The 14,708-nt window shown below is 40.3% G+C and overlaps 1 protein-coding gene across 12 annotated transcripts in view; it reads right to left on the reverse strand.

The window, feature by feature from the left end:
• LOC146490498 (protein NLRC3-like) overlaps nucleotides 1-14,708 on the reverse strand; it is a 50,608-nt gene that overhangs the window by 28,413 nt on the left and 7,487 nt on the right. For 3 of the 12 annotated variants that reach the window (XM_085153139.1, XM_085153145.1, XM_085153146.1), the window contains exons 2-5: nucleotides 7,948-8,107; nucleotides 4,701-4,860; nucleotides 3,033-4,520; nucleotides 2,367-2,419 (exon numbers count right to left, since the gene is read on the reverse strand). In XM_085153139.1, the coding sequence (XP_085009265.1) occupies nucleotides 2,367-2,415 (49 nt within the window). In that variant the 5' untranslated portion in view covers nucleotides 2,416-2,419; nucleotides 3,033-4,520; nucleotides 4,701-4,860; nucleotides 7,948-8,107. Of the gene's footprint in view, nucleotides 1-235; nucleotides 716-887; nucleotides 2,420-3,032; nucleotides 4,521-4,700; nucleotides 4,861-7,947; nucleotides 8,108-14,708 lie in introns of those variants that run through there. The other 9 variants (XR_014872717.1, XR_014872718.1, XR_014872719.1 and 6 more) reach the window with 9 other exon arrangements.

A 14,708-nucleotide genomic window follows, 5' to 3' on the forward strand; every position in this document is an offset into this window, starting at 1 on the left:
TTTGCTTTGTGTAATGTTATAAATAGTTGGATAATCCTCAGAGTCTCTGGACTTTTACATAAAGATATTATATTCAGTCCTGAGGATAGTTATATACTTAAAAATATATTATCCTCTCTGGTTACTCTGGTATAAATGACTCTGAATCACTTCATGGTAAATAACACACTATCTGCAAAAAACTGTGAAAGAATTCCAGATCACAAGTCTGTAGTTCGACATACAAGTGACGACCTTTGACCTTCATCAGTTTTTATTTAATTGTGTCAGAGAAACTCAAACGTGCTCTTCATGCAGCTGAGTACATCAAGTGTTTAAAACAGAAGCTGTGCAGGTCTGAGATCAGCAGCTTTGTGAAACACCAAGCTGAGGTCCTGTTAATGCTGATATATTGTGACACAGTTACATTTCAATTTAATTTTATTTATATAGCGCCAAATCACAACAACAGTCGCCTGAAGGTGCTTTATATTGTACAGTAGATCGTACAATAATAGATACAGAGAAAAACCCAACATTCATATGATACATGGGTGATTGATGCTTTTGTCTTTGTTTTTATCAATAAAACAGCTGCAGCTTTCACTACAGCACATGTGGTACTTTAACCTTTGTACTGTTTTCATCAGTTCATTCTGCAGTTAACATGTGAACATGTTGGATGATCTGTCTGCTGTCACTGGGTGGTGCTGAGGTCTGAATCTGAGGGCAGCTCCTGTAATCACAAAGACAACAGAATCATCAAACTGAAATATAAAGTTTATCTCAAATTTGAAATAGAGCTGATCCTTCTCTGTCCTCACACACCCAGGATCTGAAGTTCTTCTCTTACATTTCTTTATTTCTTCAGCTCTGCTGACATACGAGCTGTTTATTTTTTAAAGCCGTATATACCAACAGATTTTCCAATATAATGTTAACCTTTGAGTTGTTGGTGCTTTGTGAATGGAAATCTCCATACATGAGCAGATGGAGCAGGTTTCAGTCGTGGTTCAGTCTGCTGCTGCACCGTGGTCACCAACATACAGAGGTATCATAACAAATATTAATGCTTTTAATTAATGCTTTTTTCCCTCTCAAAGGATGTAAGCTGTACTGCACATGTAACTTTGTGAACAATACCTCAATAAGAATGATTCAGACTTTTTTATTTAACCTGAATATTTGAAACAAACTTAGTAAAAACAATACACAGAGTCAGAGCTTAAAATGTAATCCGTGGAAAAACTAAACACACATTTTAACTTAAGCTGCCAAGCAGAAGTATTTGGTTTGAGTACATAAATATTAGGCTTTGCTATTTAATCTGTAATTAATGATTAATGAGGGGTTACTAAAGTGCAAGCCTTTTTTTAAATATGTGTAAATATCCTTACAGATGTGGCAAAAGAGTGAAAACATGCTGCTGTTTGCACATATTTAATAATCAGCTCTGCACAGGAGCAGAGTGCAGCCTGTTGCTCTTACAGTGTAATACTCATAATAAAAGTACAGTAACTGTGGTTAGTTACTGACTGAGCAGCCCGGAGCGTTTCTGTTAATTTCGTTCACCTGCACGGGTTAGCTAAACACACTTTACAAAACAAGTTTTCCCGACAGCCGAGTGCTCATCTTAGCTAGCTAGCTAAGGATGTTAGCTACAGATTAGCTTACAAACACCTTTCACTTACCAAAAATATTGTGGCGGTTCTCAGGTCCTTCTTTCAGGGAGATACTGAAGAACACCTGAGTCTGTCAGTTTGAAACAGTCGGTAAACGCTGGACCTCCTCTCAGCGTCCCCGCTCTATGTGCCGTTCAGAGATACGCAAGTTTCTTCATGACTGTGGCTGCTGCAGATATTAGGTCGTCCATGATTTCTACAGTCACTGGTCAGCAATATAATGTGCGCAAACATATGTGGCTCATATATGTGGCTCCGCCCCTCAAGCGCGCCCTCAGATGCCTAAACAGTGCCAGCTAATTGAAGCTGAAAAAATAACTGTACGTGGAAAAAAAAAACGATGTAAGTGTGAAAACATGGCAGTGAGTTTTTTCTTTAAATTTCTATATTTATGTTTTTTCACTATCATTTTTTTTCACTTTCAATACATTTGTTTCAGTTTCAATATTTCTTCAGTTTCATTTTAAGGTGGCATCGTTTTAACCTCATATGTGGGTTCGAAGTCCAAAAAAGTCCAGTTGTTTCTCTGCCAAACTCCTTAGACTGGAAGTTCTCATGTTATAAAAAAGTCCCAAAGAAAGATTAGGGCAAAGATTAGGACAGGTTACAACTCGTGAATTTTATGTACTTATCACAGTTACAAAAAGAATCTGCCTGAAGTCTATACATCCATACGTCTCATCATACAAAGCACTGATCTCCTACCTGCTGATGGAGCTGCTTTGACTGGCTGTTCTTTAGGTTCTTCCATCATCTTTCTATAAAAACACGAGGAGATGATTTTACCAAAAGAAACAGTGAACACAGTCTGGGTGTCACATCATATGAATTTGTGTCATGGTTTAGTGTACGGGCCACACACACTAAAACTGATCTGTGTGAAAGAACACATCGATGACATGTCAATGCAGTGATAACCTCATGATATTTGGGGAATAGAGGTTTTTACTTTTTCAGATATTTGTTCAGTATAATGATTAAATAATCTGACAATACAAACCTAAAATACTTTGTTCCCTGTCTGCGACTTTGAGCGAAGTTTTAAACTTAAAATACTTCCCCACATATGTGACTGTGGTCTCTGGGGCCATTATCTTGAAACACTGGCGCTCAGCCCTGAAAGCTTTGCTGTCTTCACTTGATAACAGCAGCTGTTTAAAGTTCTTATGAATGTAAATGTGAGACACTGTGTGCTCACAGCTAAAGGCTGCAGTCAGCTGTGTTAGAGCGTCCAATGATCCTTTAATAAACACTCAGAGCTCCATGTTGATGAAGCTGTCATGTGTGCTGACACGTTCACAGTGTGACTTCAGAGCTTCTATTGAACCATAATGGCTCCTTTAAACTGGCTCTGCTTTGTCACATGCTCACCTCTTCTTCACTGTCTCATCAATCTGCTGCGCTCTAACTAGTGCTGACAGTTTAGCTCTTCATAAAGTTACAGGAGGATAAAATAAACATGAGATCGTTGAAATAATCCTGTCTGATAACACGTGAGAACAATAAACGCTGTAACACAAACTGAACAGTAACGACACTCATCTCTCACGTCTGCACTAAACTAAAACGTCACTACTTCCACATCTAGTTGGTTTTAATGGAGGCGGAGTCTCCCTGCCCAGTGCGTGCTCAGGATAATTAACTTGTCACAACACTGGAAGTGAGCGCATGTAAATCAGAAAGTGCCAGGTTGCCTAGCAACCATGACACTAGGTCTTGAAACGCACTGAGGGAAATGAAGTGAAAGATCTTCGTTTTAACTGACAGGTTTCACTGACACTCAGAGACCTGCAACAACATGAAAACATCACTGTAACACTCAAAACTGCAATCATATGAAATCATAAGTGAAGGACTGTGATGATGTTGTGTTGTGGAGTGTCTGCTGAGTCCAACCTCTAAGAATTACCAGTCTGGACTTTAATGATGGAACAAAATTCAGACATCAAAGTTTCTCACATTACAGAATCAGATGAACAGACATGAAGGGATGTTTGTGGTTTTATGCACAGAGTCAGAGGTGTTCCTCGTGATGTTTGGTGATGGAAACAGTCTCATCGACGTTTCCATCACCAAACTAGAGAAACTAGTAGCTGCATGCAGCAGAGTTTAGCACAGCTGATCTCTGTGACGCATCAACAGGAACAACATGTTGTTAAACAGGACTGTACAAAGACTCAGAGTCTGACTCACACCTGAACAATGAGGCTGTGCAGCATCGTCCTGTCACACCTGCCCTGCAGCTGAACCACTCGTATCAGTTTGAGTTTCTGTCTCCACCCATAGGAATGCATCGATGCACACTTCCTCATGTCTGACAGTGTCACAGTGTGTGTGTGTGCCAACATTAACCAGCTTATCATCAGCTCCTTCATGAATAACTCAGACTGACAGAGTAATGAACAGAGCACAGAGTGAAGCCTCTGCTCTGATCATCAAGCAGGATTCACATAGTAACATGTTTTTCCTTTCAACACTTCATTGTGTTTCACTTGAAACAGATTAAAAAGTGTTTGATTGTGCGCTTCACACAGTCCTGAGTCACAGAGGTTTAAATGTGTTTGATTCTGAGAGGCTTTACTCCTGCATTAACATCAAGTATATGTAGGATTTAAACCGCAGTGAAAACATCCTTAAATATTGATGGTGTGTGTGAGAGTCTGTATTTACTTCTGATTATCTCTGTTTGCAGCGACCCTGAACTGAGCTGGAGCAGCTTCATGTTGTTTTGACGTCACTCAGTAAAACCTGAATGTCGGCTTCTGAAGAACAAACTGGTTTCATCTGTTTCCAGTTAAAGGGACGATCATTGTTCCACCAGTGATGTTGGAGCCAAAGTTTCATTCAGATCATTTTAAACTGTTTATCAAAGACAAATGTTTGAGTGCAGAGTTACTGACTGATAACCAGAGTGGATTCAGCCAATCATCAAATCATCTCATTTGTTTTATTTTATGTAAATACAAACGTCTCACTTCCTGATCTGCTCATAAAGTTCCTAAAGACAAACTGTTAAAGGAGGAAACAAAGCAAACTTACAGCTTCTTCACACACCAACAACAAGCTCCACAGCTGCACACTAAACACGGACACGCAGGTGATTCCTGGAAGGAGGCGGGGCTTCACCTGAAGCAGGACAGGTGGAGACTTGATAAGAATTTTCCCCTTACAGGGAGGAGGCTGATCTTCAGATGAGTTCCTGTTAAATGTGACGAAACAAAGTTAAAAGTGGACTCAGTCTTGTCTGATTTCACTCTGTTTTTCACTGAGCAGGTTGAAGTTTTATTAATGAAAATCAGCAGAGCTTGGTACTGATGGAAGAACCTCCTCTAATCGCTGTCATTCAGAGTGATCCAACCTGTTTGTGAATGCAGCTCACAGACTCTCTACATTTCCACACGACTTAACAGACTGATGGTGTTTTTCCTTCAAACAAACTTTACTGAGAACACTCAGAAACACTCATGGACGCTCCAACAGAGTGAAGATGGTGATCAGGATGAAGAAAACTTTAGAGAGTTCTCAGAGCTGCTGAGCTACTCACAGTGGAGACTCAAAGTCAGGACTTTAACCTTTTTAAGCATCTGTATTAAAGCAGATGTGCAGATCTAATATTAAACAGTGCTGTCATATACAGGCTCACCTCAGGAATAAACATGCACACACATAAACTTGTGTTCATGCAGACATTAAATAGGAACATACAAAATGATTTGATCAACACTTACAGTTCAGATCAGGCAGAGTGGAGCTGTTTATAAAGACCAGTCAAATCTAAGATAAGATCATGAGAGGTGGAAACAAAATCCCCAAATGACTTGTTTGTATTTTAATGTCACAATAACTCGTGTGTTGCTCACCTAAAGTATAGAAAATGAAAAAGTCCATTGAGTTTAATTTCATCAAATGAATGTTGCAGCTCATTTTCACTGCAGAGAGATAAAAAGGTTTAGTATCTACGTGTTAGCTGATGTTTGTTTGTTTACAGCTGTTCCTTTTTTTAATGTTTGTCAACATCTACAAAGATTTTAGTTTTATATTATAATCATGTAAAAACTATTCTCACCGAGAAAAAGCAAAGACTGAATGTCACAGCTCAAAGTCTGACTTTTCCTACTAAAATAAAATGTGTGAGTGACGTGTCAGTAGAATTGAGCCAACTGGTTGTCTTCATTTTCAGTCCTGATGAGCTCAAATGTTTAAGATCATCAGTTTAAAAAAGCATAAGGCCGTGGATCCTTCAGGTTTTTATGGTTTGAGTTTACAGTGAGAGGTGTTTATAATGATGTTGGCTGTTTTCCAGTTGAACAATCTTCCAGGGAAGTTTAAACTAGAAAAACGAGTCCCTGCCTGCAGCAGAGTTTCAGTTGGCAGCATTCCTGATCTTTGTGGAGCAGCAACAACATGTTGTTAACAGAGCTGTATAAAGACTGACTCACCTCACCAGGCTCTCTTTCATTCACATCATACACAACATTTACTTCATTACAAGCTGTGTTGGTCAAGTTACTTGAAATAAGTACTCAGTTACTAATTACTGATTACTTCTCAAAGGAAGTAATCCCATGTCTTTACTGATTACTTATTTTCAAAAGTAATTGGTTACTTTACTCTTTAAAAAACATGACTTGAATACGTAATAAAGTAGAAAGTAGACGTTTCAGCCCGAGACTTTGATTTTTTCTGCATAATCCATCATATAGAAATGAATCAAATTAAAAAGCCTTTCTTTTAATTGTTTTATTGTTTTTAATCTTTTTATTTTATGCAGAAAGAAAAGAAGAAAAAGAACTTTGTGCTGAGAACAAGTGAAAAAGTTGAACTTGTAGCTGAAAAGGGGTCAAGGAGCTGAAATGTTTACTGAAAAGAGCTGAAAAACAGAAAATTGTGCTGAAAAAAGGTGAAAAAGCTGAAAATTCTGCTAAAACAGCAGTCGAGGCTGATATTTTTCAGCTACTCATCTCACTGAGTCACCGGTTCTCACATAACTGAAAAAAGGTGAAAAAGCTAAAAATTCTGATTAAAAACAGCAGAAGAGGCTGAGATTTGTGCTGATAAGAGGTGAAAACACTGAACTCTGTGGTGAAAAGAGGAAGAACAACCTGGTTCTGCTCAATTTCAGTCCACCAATCGGAGGTACTGCTTCTGTCTGCTTCATCAGGCTGTGTACTTGTATGTATTTCTGCCATGGAGTGTTAACAAGAATCTGAGGTCCATATTAGAAAAGCTGCTAAAATCATAAAACTGCAGAATTGTAATAAATGATCAATATGAATTACTGGTCTGTGATAGTGTATTAATTTGTAGGGAAAAAAACATGTTGAACAAGGTGGAATTGAACCCAGGGAGCACATGTGGCTACGCTAGCATCCATTCACAGGCTAACACAGCTAAGAAATCATTAGCAGCTCCTACAAGCACATTTCCAACAAAACATCGTATCCTGACTGGTTTGATAACTCAGACACCGGACTGTGAACCACAATTCACTTTGCAAATAAACCAGATTCACCAGGATCTTCTTCACAGAATAAACTCTGTGGTTCAACACGTTACTGGACAGAAACTTTGACAACAGCTTTGTGCATCTACAAAACAAAATCAGTGCTCAAAACCTCGTTTCATGGAGCTAAATAAACACAGGCTCTATATACAGAGAAACTCACCCTGCTCCATGCAGACAGATGAGCATGAGCAGCACTACGGTGCATTCACGGGACATGGGGAAACTCACTGCTCTACAAAAAGTAACATTTCAAATAAAACACCATAGCAATAAAATAACCAGAGATTACACTCTCCCTCTCTGAACAGCAGGAGTCTCTTCATGCATCGTTGACCAACGTGGACGTGGTGGAGTAACAGTTTTGGAGAATGCAACAGCTGAGGTTTGAGAAAAGGAGCTAATAGCCGAGGTCAGTGACGGTAAAGGAGGTAAAGGCCTGTGACGTCATCACGTACGCTGCGTCCTCTGTGGGCTCTGAGTGAACTCACAAAGTACAAACTACAAGTACACAAACACGAACGTAGCTCAGAGTGGCGGACACACTCGGCCTCGTTGGTCCAGCTGTGAGTCCGTTACCGTGAACTATGGAGCGGCAGATTTGTGCTGAACTAAGCTGCACACAGCTGATGTTAGCCAGGAAAACATTACACACTGACTTTAATGGAGAGACCGGAAATACAAACACACACAGTTTGTTGTGTGAAGAAATCAAACATGAGCTGAACAAACAGTAAAGTTTCTAAAGACAAACTGTTAAAGGAGGAAACAAAGCAAACTTACAGTTTCTTCACACACCAACAACCAGCTCCACAGCTGCACACTAAACACGGACACACAGGTGATTCCTGGAAGGAGGCGGGGCTCCACCTGAAGCAGGACAGGTGGAGACTTGATAAGAATTTTCCCCTTACAGGGAGGAGGCTGATCTTCAGATGAGTTCCTGTTAAATGTGACGAAACAAAGTTAAAAGTGGACTCAGTCTTGTCTGATTTCACTCTGTTTTTCACTGAGCAGGTTGAAGTTTTATTAATGAAAATCAGCAGAGCTTGGTACTGATGGAAGAACCTCCTCCTGAGTTTAATTTCATCAAAGCTCATTTTCACTGCAGTGAGATAAAAAGGTTTAGTATCTACGTGTTAGCTGATGTTTGTTTGCTTACAGCTGTTTGTTTTTTTAATGTTTGTCAAGGAATGACTGAATAACATCTGTAACATCTACAAAGATTTTAGTTTTATATTATAATAATGTAAAATATTCTTACCGAGAAAAAGCAAAGATTGAATGTCACAGCTCAATGTCTGACTTTTCCTACTAAAATAAAATGTGTGAGTGATACGTGTCAGGCACGCTGTCCATCTCAGCTGAGTCCACTCAACTTCCCTCTGATGCATCAGTTTGGTTAAGTGCTATAAATAAATAAATAGATCAAATAAAGTAGCAACATAAAGTGTCCTGAGATCTTGGTGTTTAAAAAACTGAATCCTTTTAGAGGTGAATCGTTGTATCTACAGCCTCCAAGGAAACCGGTGACTTCACTTCACTTGTAATGAAGCACATATTTCTACCAACTGATGGTTTCTGTATCACATCCAGGGGCGATTTTTGCCCATTTTTGGGGGTGCTTTGATTAATTTTTGGGGGGTGCTTCAGCAAATATAAAAAGATAAAAAGCATACAGTACTTAATTGAGATGGAACATTTTAACAACAAAAGTATAGATAGCCCCCCCTCCCAAAATGGTTTGTTCCAGCTCGCCTCTCCCCTGCTCTGGCTCTAGCGCTCTTGCTGCCAGAGCGATGGTGGCTCAGCGGAGCGGAGATGGAAGCGCCTGCCTTAAAACAGGACATATTAGCTGCATTGAACCTTCAGTTACTCTTTATATATTTAGGTAGGAGTCAGACCATGTTTCTCTTTAGCTGAAAAACATTACACCAGGTAACCTGCAGTGTTGAAAACGTGTTTCCCGACGATGTTTGCTACCCTACAATCTGTCCTGCTCGGTAGTAAAATCAGCGATATTTGACCGTCCTGTTGCTCCCATTGAAATTTATACAGCCCATTTAAAATATAAAACTTAAAATTGTCTGCAGCCTGCTGTTGTTACCACTGTCCTGTTTGAAATGTAATGAGAGAAACTGCTTATTTTATCATATGTGCATATTGAACCCAAGCTACTAACTAGCTAACTGACTAGATGTCCATTAACCTTATAGGTGTGTGTGTGTGTGTGTGTGTGTGTGTGTGTGTGTGTGTGTGTGTGTGTGTGTGTACAGACAGACAGCCAGGTTCATATTGGATATAAGGACGTTTTTTTCCAAAAAAGGAGCCACATTCAGGTAAAAGTGTAAAATCAAATCATCCGTCAATAAAGGATAATGTTGGATCAGTGTTTCAATATTTATATCCTTTATTAGATGTGCAAGTGGTTTGGTTATTTGCCTTTTGTTTGAAAGTAAACTGAGAGGACTTTTTTATTAGTGATCTTAATAGTAGTTTTTTTTTAATCTAATTGAATACAATCTATTTGTGTATGATTGTCAGTCCAAAGAGGGAGAGAGGAAAGAGGAGAACATGAGGAGAAAGTTCAGGAAGAAGCAGGTAAGGAAACAGACAGGGAGTACTAACAGGCAAAACAGAAACTGTTAAACTGGCAACGAAAACAAAAACTGATTTTACTCGTACAATCTGGAAGTTGTGTTCTCCCTATATTAAAGCTGCTATAATGAATCTGCTAAACAAACTGGGTTGTCAGCCCTGGCACTGCATTACCATATTGAACTTCAGTCAGAGGAAGTCACGGTCGCCAAAAACTTTTTGAAGCTCAAGAGTGAGGCTGGTGCCATCCCAGATATGTTAACATTGTACAATCTTCTGGATAATCAGATCTTCCCCACACTGAAAACTGTTGTTCAGCTGTAGCTGTGAGAGGTCTTTTAATGTCTTGAGTCAGCTCCATACCTGGCTGAGAAGGACCATGGGTGATGAATGGGACTAAAGAATAAGTTTACAGCAGTTTAAGACATAGTGGTCGTGACCTTTTGACACTGATGAAGTAAGGTGGCTGCTGGTGCATAGAGTGATTAGTTTAATCATGTGTGTGTATGTATTGTTTAATTTTACCCCAATTCTTTTATCTTTGGGCTGAAGGAAGAACAACACTCGGCGTTTAATGCCAACACGTTCTAACTCCCAAAGCGTAACATTTTATGCTAGGTGACAAATCGTCAACATATTAAGTTTTCAGCCACCCAACACGTTCCTAAATGACGACCTCGTAAAATAAGGAAAGATGAGAACCGTTTGGACTCAATCTACATATGTTTGCTCTTTTTCTTCGAATCCCTTGGGAAAACACTATTTAACGTCATTAAAGTGCTGGTTAAGGTAAAGAATAAGGTTATGGTTAGGGATAAGGTTAGGTTAAGGGCTGGAATACAGGGCTGGAACGTCTCTTACCACGGGACCGTCATTCAACTGGAATTCATCCGTAACCCGGCGTGTAACATAAAAACGTGGAAGGTCACCTTTTGCGTTCCTCAGGAACGCCTCGGGATGGGACAAAACGTCGGGATGTTACGCCTTGGGAGTGAGAACGGTCTGTTAATGCTCAATCAACAATCTCTTTATTCCATACAACACTTTGAGCATTACAAACGCCTGGATGGGAGATGTGCACAGGAGGGTGTCTGGCAAAATCTCGAAGTGTCTGACCATTTCTCACATTCTTATAGCTTCGCCCCTCTTCAAAGTTATAAAACCTAAACCTTCACATTCTTTCTCTCTCTCAGTGAGCCTAAGTTATGACCTTGGTTTCCTGTTCGGTATGTTCTGTTCTTCCTAATCACAGAAATAAGGCCATGATTCTACACAAACAACATTTCTTATAAATCAGCATATAATGCATCATAAAAATGTAATATCCCATTCCTGTTTTTTTCTCAGAATAAACAATCAATTAATAAGTATTACATGTACTTGGGGATTTTCCTAGCTCAGCATCCAACATCAAAATCCACTGGGGCAGTTCCCGCAGCACACAGACATCAACAACCTTTGGTCGTGTCCAAATTCATGGGCTGCTTCCTCCTGAGGCCCCATTTGTAGACCGATTACGTCACAGCGATGTGCTGAAGGCTGTCCAAATTCCTCCGAATGCAGCCGACAAACGCGTCCTCCTTTTCCCCAAATTTGAAGGATGGGTCGGGTTTATCCTTCGTGGCCCACCATATCCCAGAATTCATAGCGCGGCCCAGCCAAACTCCAGTTTCCAACAATGGCGGCCGCTACTAAGTTTTAAAATATCCATACTAATCCTTCTGGGTCACAAAATAAACTTTTAACATATTTTCAGGCGAGAAAGTATCAGTGTAAACATCAAATATCTGCTCGGTTTATCAAGATATCGCATATTTGCAAAAAGTGCTTCGACATTTTCTGAGACGTCTGTTACCCACCAGCTTGATAGCTAGCCAGGAGGTCGAGGGTCACTGAAGCCGCCGAGAACGGCACAACTCCCGGCACATCATTTTCAGATCACCGCGGAGTTTTGCTACTCAGGTTAAATGTAGTACATAAGTACCTGAGACAACCTAAAAATGTTATTGTTGGGCTTTTTTCAGTGTTTTGTTTGTTCGTGAGTAAATCGGTTTGGCTGAGATTAAAGTTATTAGATTAGATTAGATAAAATAAAACTTTATTAATCCCCCGGGTGGGTTCCTCCTTGGTTTTTACACAGCTGACTAAACGTCAAACAGAAAACTGATTAAACAGAAGTATGAGACGGTCGAGAGTTTACACCAGTGTCCTGTTATATTTTAGATAGCAAGGAGCAGACGGCCGAGTTTATTAAACTCCACTGAGACAGCGGTGACGCTAATCTGAAGGCTGGACCGTCCCATTTCCCCAGCCGTTTACTTCCGGCCTACCTGACCTTCTGAGGACCCGGCCCACGTAGACCGCGAAGGCCGGGTCCTCAGGAGGATGCAGCCCATGAATTTGGACATGACTTTTGTCTCTCAAAACTAGGTGCCTGCTGTTCCCTCTCTTTCTCCTTCCTCCCTATCTCATGTCCTTGCCTCCCACTTCTTCGCACACTATGTTCTCCTTGCTTTTTGTGTATATGTGTGTGTGTATGTGTGTGTGTGTACGTGCATGTACACATAGCATTTTGCAGTGTGGTGGATTATCTCAGGGACATCTTAGCACAACCTACACCTGGGATCTTTCATGGTGTGGTAGACCCCAGCCTTTATTAGTCTTAAGTTCCTTTGGTGTCATGATTAGTTCCTCTGTCCTGTCTTTTAGGCTACATTCACACACACGCTAAAAAAATCTGACTTTTTTTTACCCATATCTGATCATGGTGTGACAGTTTGAACATCACAAATCTGATATTTTCAAATCCGACTCAGGTCACTTTTGTATGTGGCACTGAATCCGATACATATCTGATGTTTTAGAAAGCGACTGCTGTTTGAATGGTCGTGTTGCATTAAATCCGTCTTTTAGGTCACTGACACAAGCCAATTATCAGTGCCGGAGAACACATACCTCTGCACCGAGGTAGCAGCCACTGCTCCAAACAAGGCCATTGTTAAAGCACAGCCTCTATTTTTTCTCAGTGTCCTTCTTTCTCTAATTCATTTGTCAAAATACTGTCTGTTACGATGTGCAGAAATCAATAGACTCCTGCAACAACACCTACTAGCTCTGTAGTTGCCATTTTTATTTCTGTAAACAGACTGCATTGTGTGTGACGTTTTCTTTTGCGCATGCGGCCGCTTTGAGGACCGTGAACCGTTCACACTGGAGCACGTTTGTTGTCACATTTTATTTGTAGTGTGAACAAACAGACAAAAAAAATCAGATTTGATCAAAAAATCTGAATTGAGCATTAAGACCTGCAGTGTGAGCGTAGGTCAAGCCAGGCCTCTGGTCAAGGACCCAAACTTGAAGGACAAAAACCACCAGCAGGGGCAACTGGGTAACTTTTATCTTATATTATTGAAAGGTCTTTGTATTCCTAGGTAAAGGAGAGAGGCGCAAGCAGGTGGTGTAAAATCTAGGAAAGTATGTTGCTGGTTGGTGAAAAGCTAGTGTGTTTATCCAGAGTGAGGGATTCTGACAGTCACAGTGATTCTGAAGTAAACATTCGTCCTATTGTGAGAGTGGAAGCAGAAGAACAATGAAAAGACAAAAATAACTGTAAGTGAAGGAATATCAAACAGGACAGCAGTCAGGTGAAGAACAGCTGCCACTCCTTAAACACACCAGCCTGATGAAGCTAAACATCACCAGCTGTTTGGGGGAAACTAAATCTACGGATTAAAAATACAAAGTGTAAAGTGAACACAAACTCTCAGATTATGGCAGCAACAATCAAAGTGATCATCACAGCACAACGACATGGAAACACTGAAAACTCCAAATGTATTTCTTAAATATGGACTCGGGTCACAGCCTCCATATTAAGACACTCAGGCTGAAGGATCAACAGACTAACCCAGGGGTGGGCAATCCCAGTCCACGAGGGCCGGTGTCCTGCAGGTTTTAGATCTCACCTTGGGTCAACACACCTGAATCACATGATTAGTTCGTTACCAGGCCTCTGGAGAACTTCAGGACATGTTGAGGAGATAATTTAGCCTTTAAATCAGCTGTTGGTTCAAGGACACGTCTGAAACCTGCAGGACACCGGCCCTCGTGGACTGAGATCGCCCACCCCTGGACTAATCCACCAGGCAGGAAGTATCATTGGTCAAAATTTGGAGGGGTTGAATTCAGTGAGGGTCAGAGGTCACTGAACAAACTGCTCTCAATGATAGACAATCTGTCACACCTGCTCTACTCCACAATCCTGAGGCAGCAGAGCTCCTTCTCCCTCAGACTGATCCAACCATAAAGAAGCTTCATTCATTCTTTTCTCTCCATAAAGCTGTAAAATAACTGTTGTTCTGTGGCAGGTGAACACACCTGTCAGCCACAATATCACAAACACACTTTGTATTAAACCTTCATGCAGCTGTTTTGTAAATATTATTTAATAAGGCAATTTGCACTTCTCTCATGTACAATGACGGTCTTACCTTTACTCTGATTACTTCCTGTTCTCTTTGTTTTGTCCCTGATGTATGTAAAAATCTATATTTCCATCTCACTGACTTTGCTTACAGGAACACTAAACGGAGCTTTTCAATTCTTTTTGTTTCTTTCCACATGACTTCATTCAAACCTGAATGTTGACTTCTTTGGTTCAGTGATTTTATCTGTTCTATTGTTCTGTTAGTGATGATTGATTACTGATCAGTGTCTCCTACAGGTTATTCTGATGTTCTCACAATAACAGTAATGTTTCAGTCCAGATGAACTGATCAATGGAATCTGCTTTAAATTCTAAAGAGTTTGTTAGTTTTCAGGTTTCACTCAGAGCTGATGAACCAACAGATTACTGTCTTTGTGCTGAACTGAAAACAGATTGAAGATAAGAGCTTGATGCCAAAGCTTGTCTGCATTCTGATGTCTCGTGTGATGTGGACTGAAGA

The sequence above is a fragment of the Neolamprologus multifasciatus genome, unplaced genomic scaffold (genome assembly GCF_963576455.1).
Source record: "Neolamprologus multifasciatus unplaced genomic scaffold, fNeoMul1.2 chr03_unloc_1, whole genome shotgun sequence".
Lineage (NCBI taxonomy): Eukaryota > Metazoa > Chordata > Actinopteri > Cichliformes > Cichlidae > Neolamprologus > Neolamprologus multifasciatus.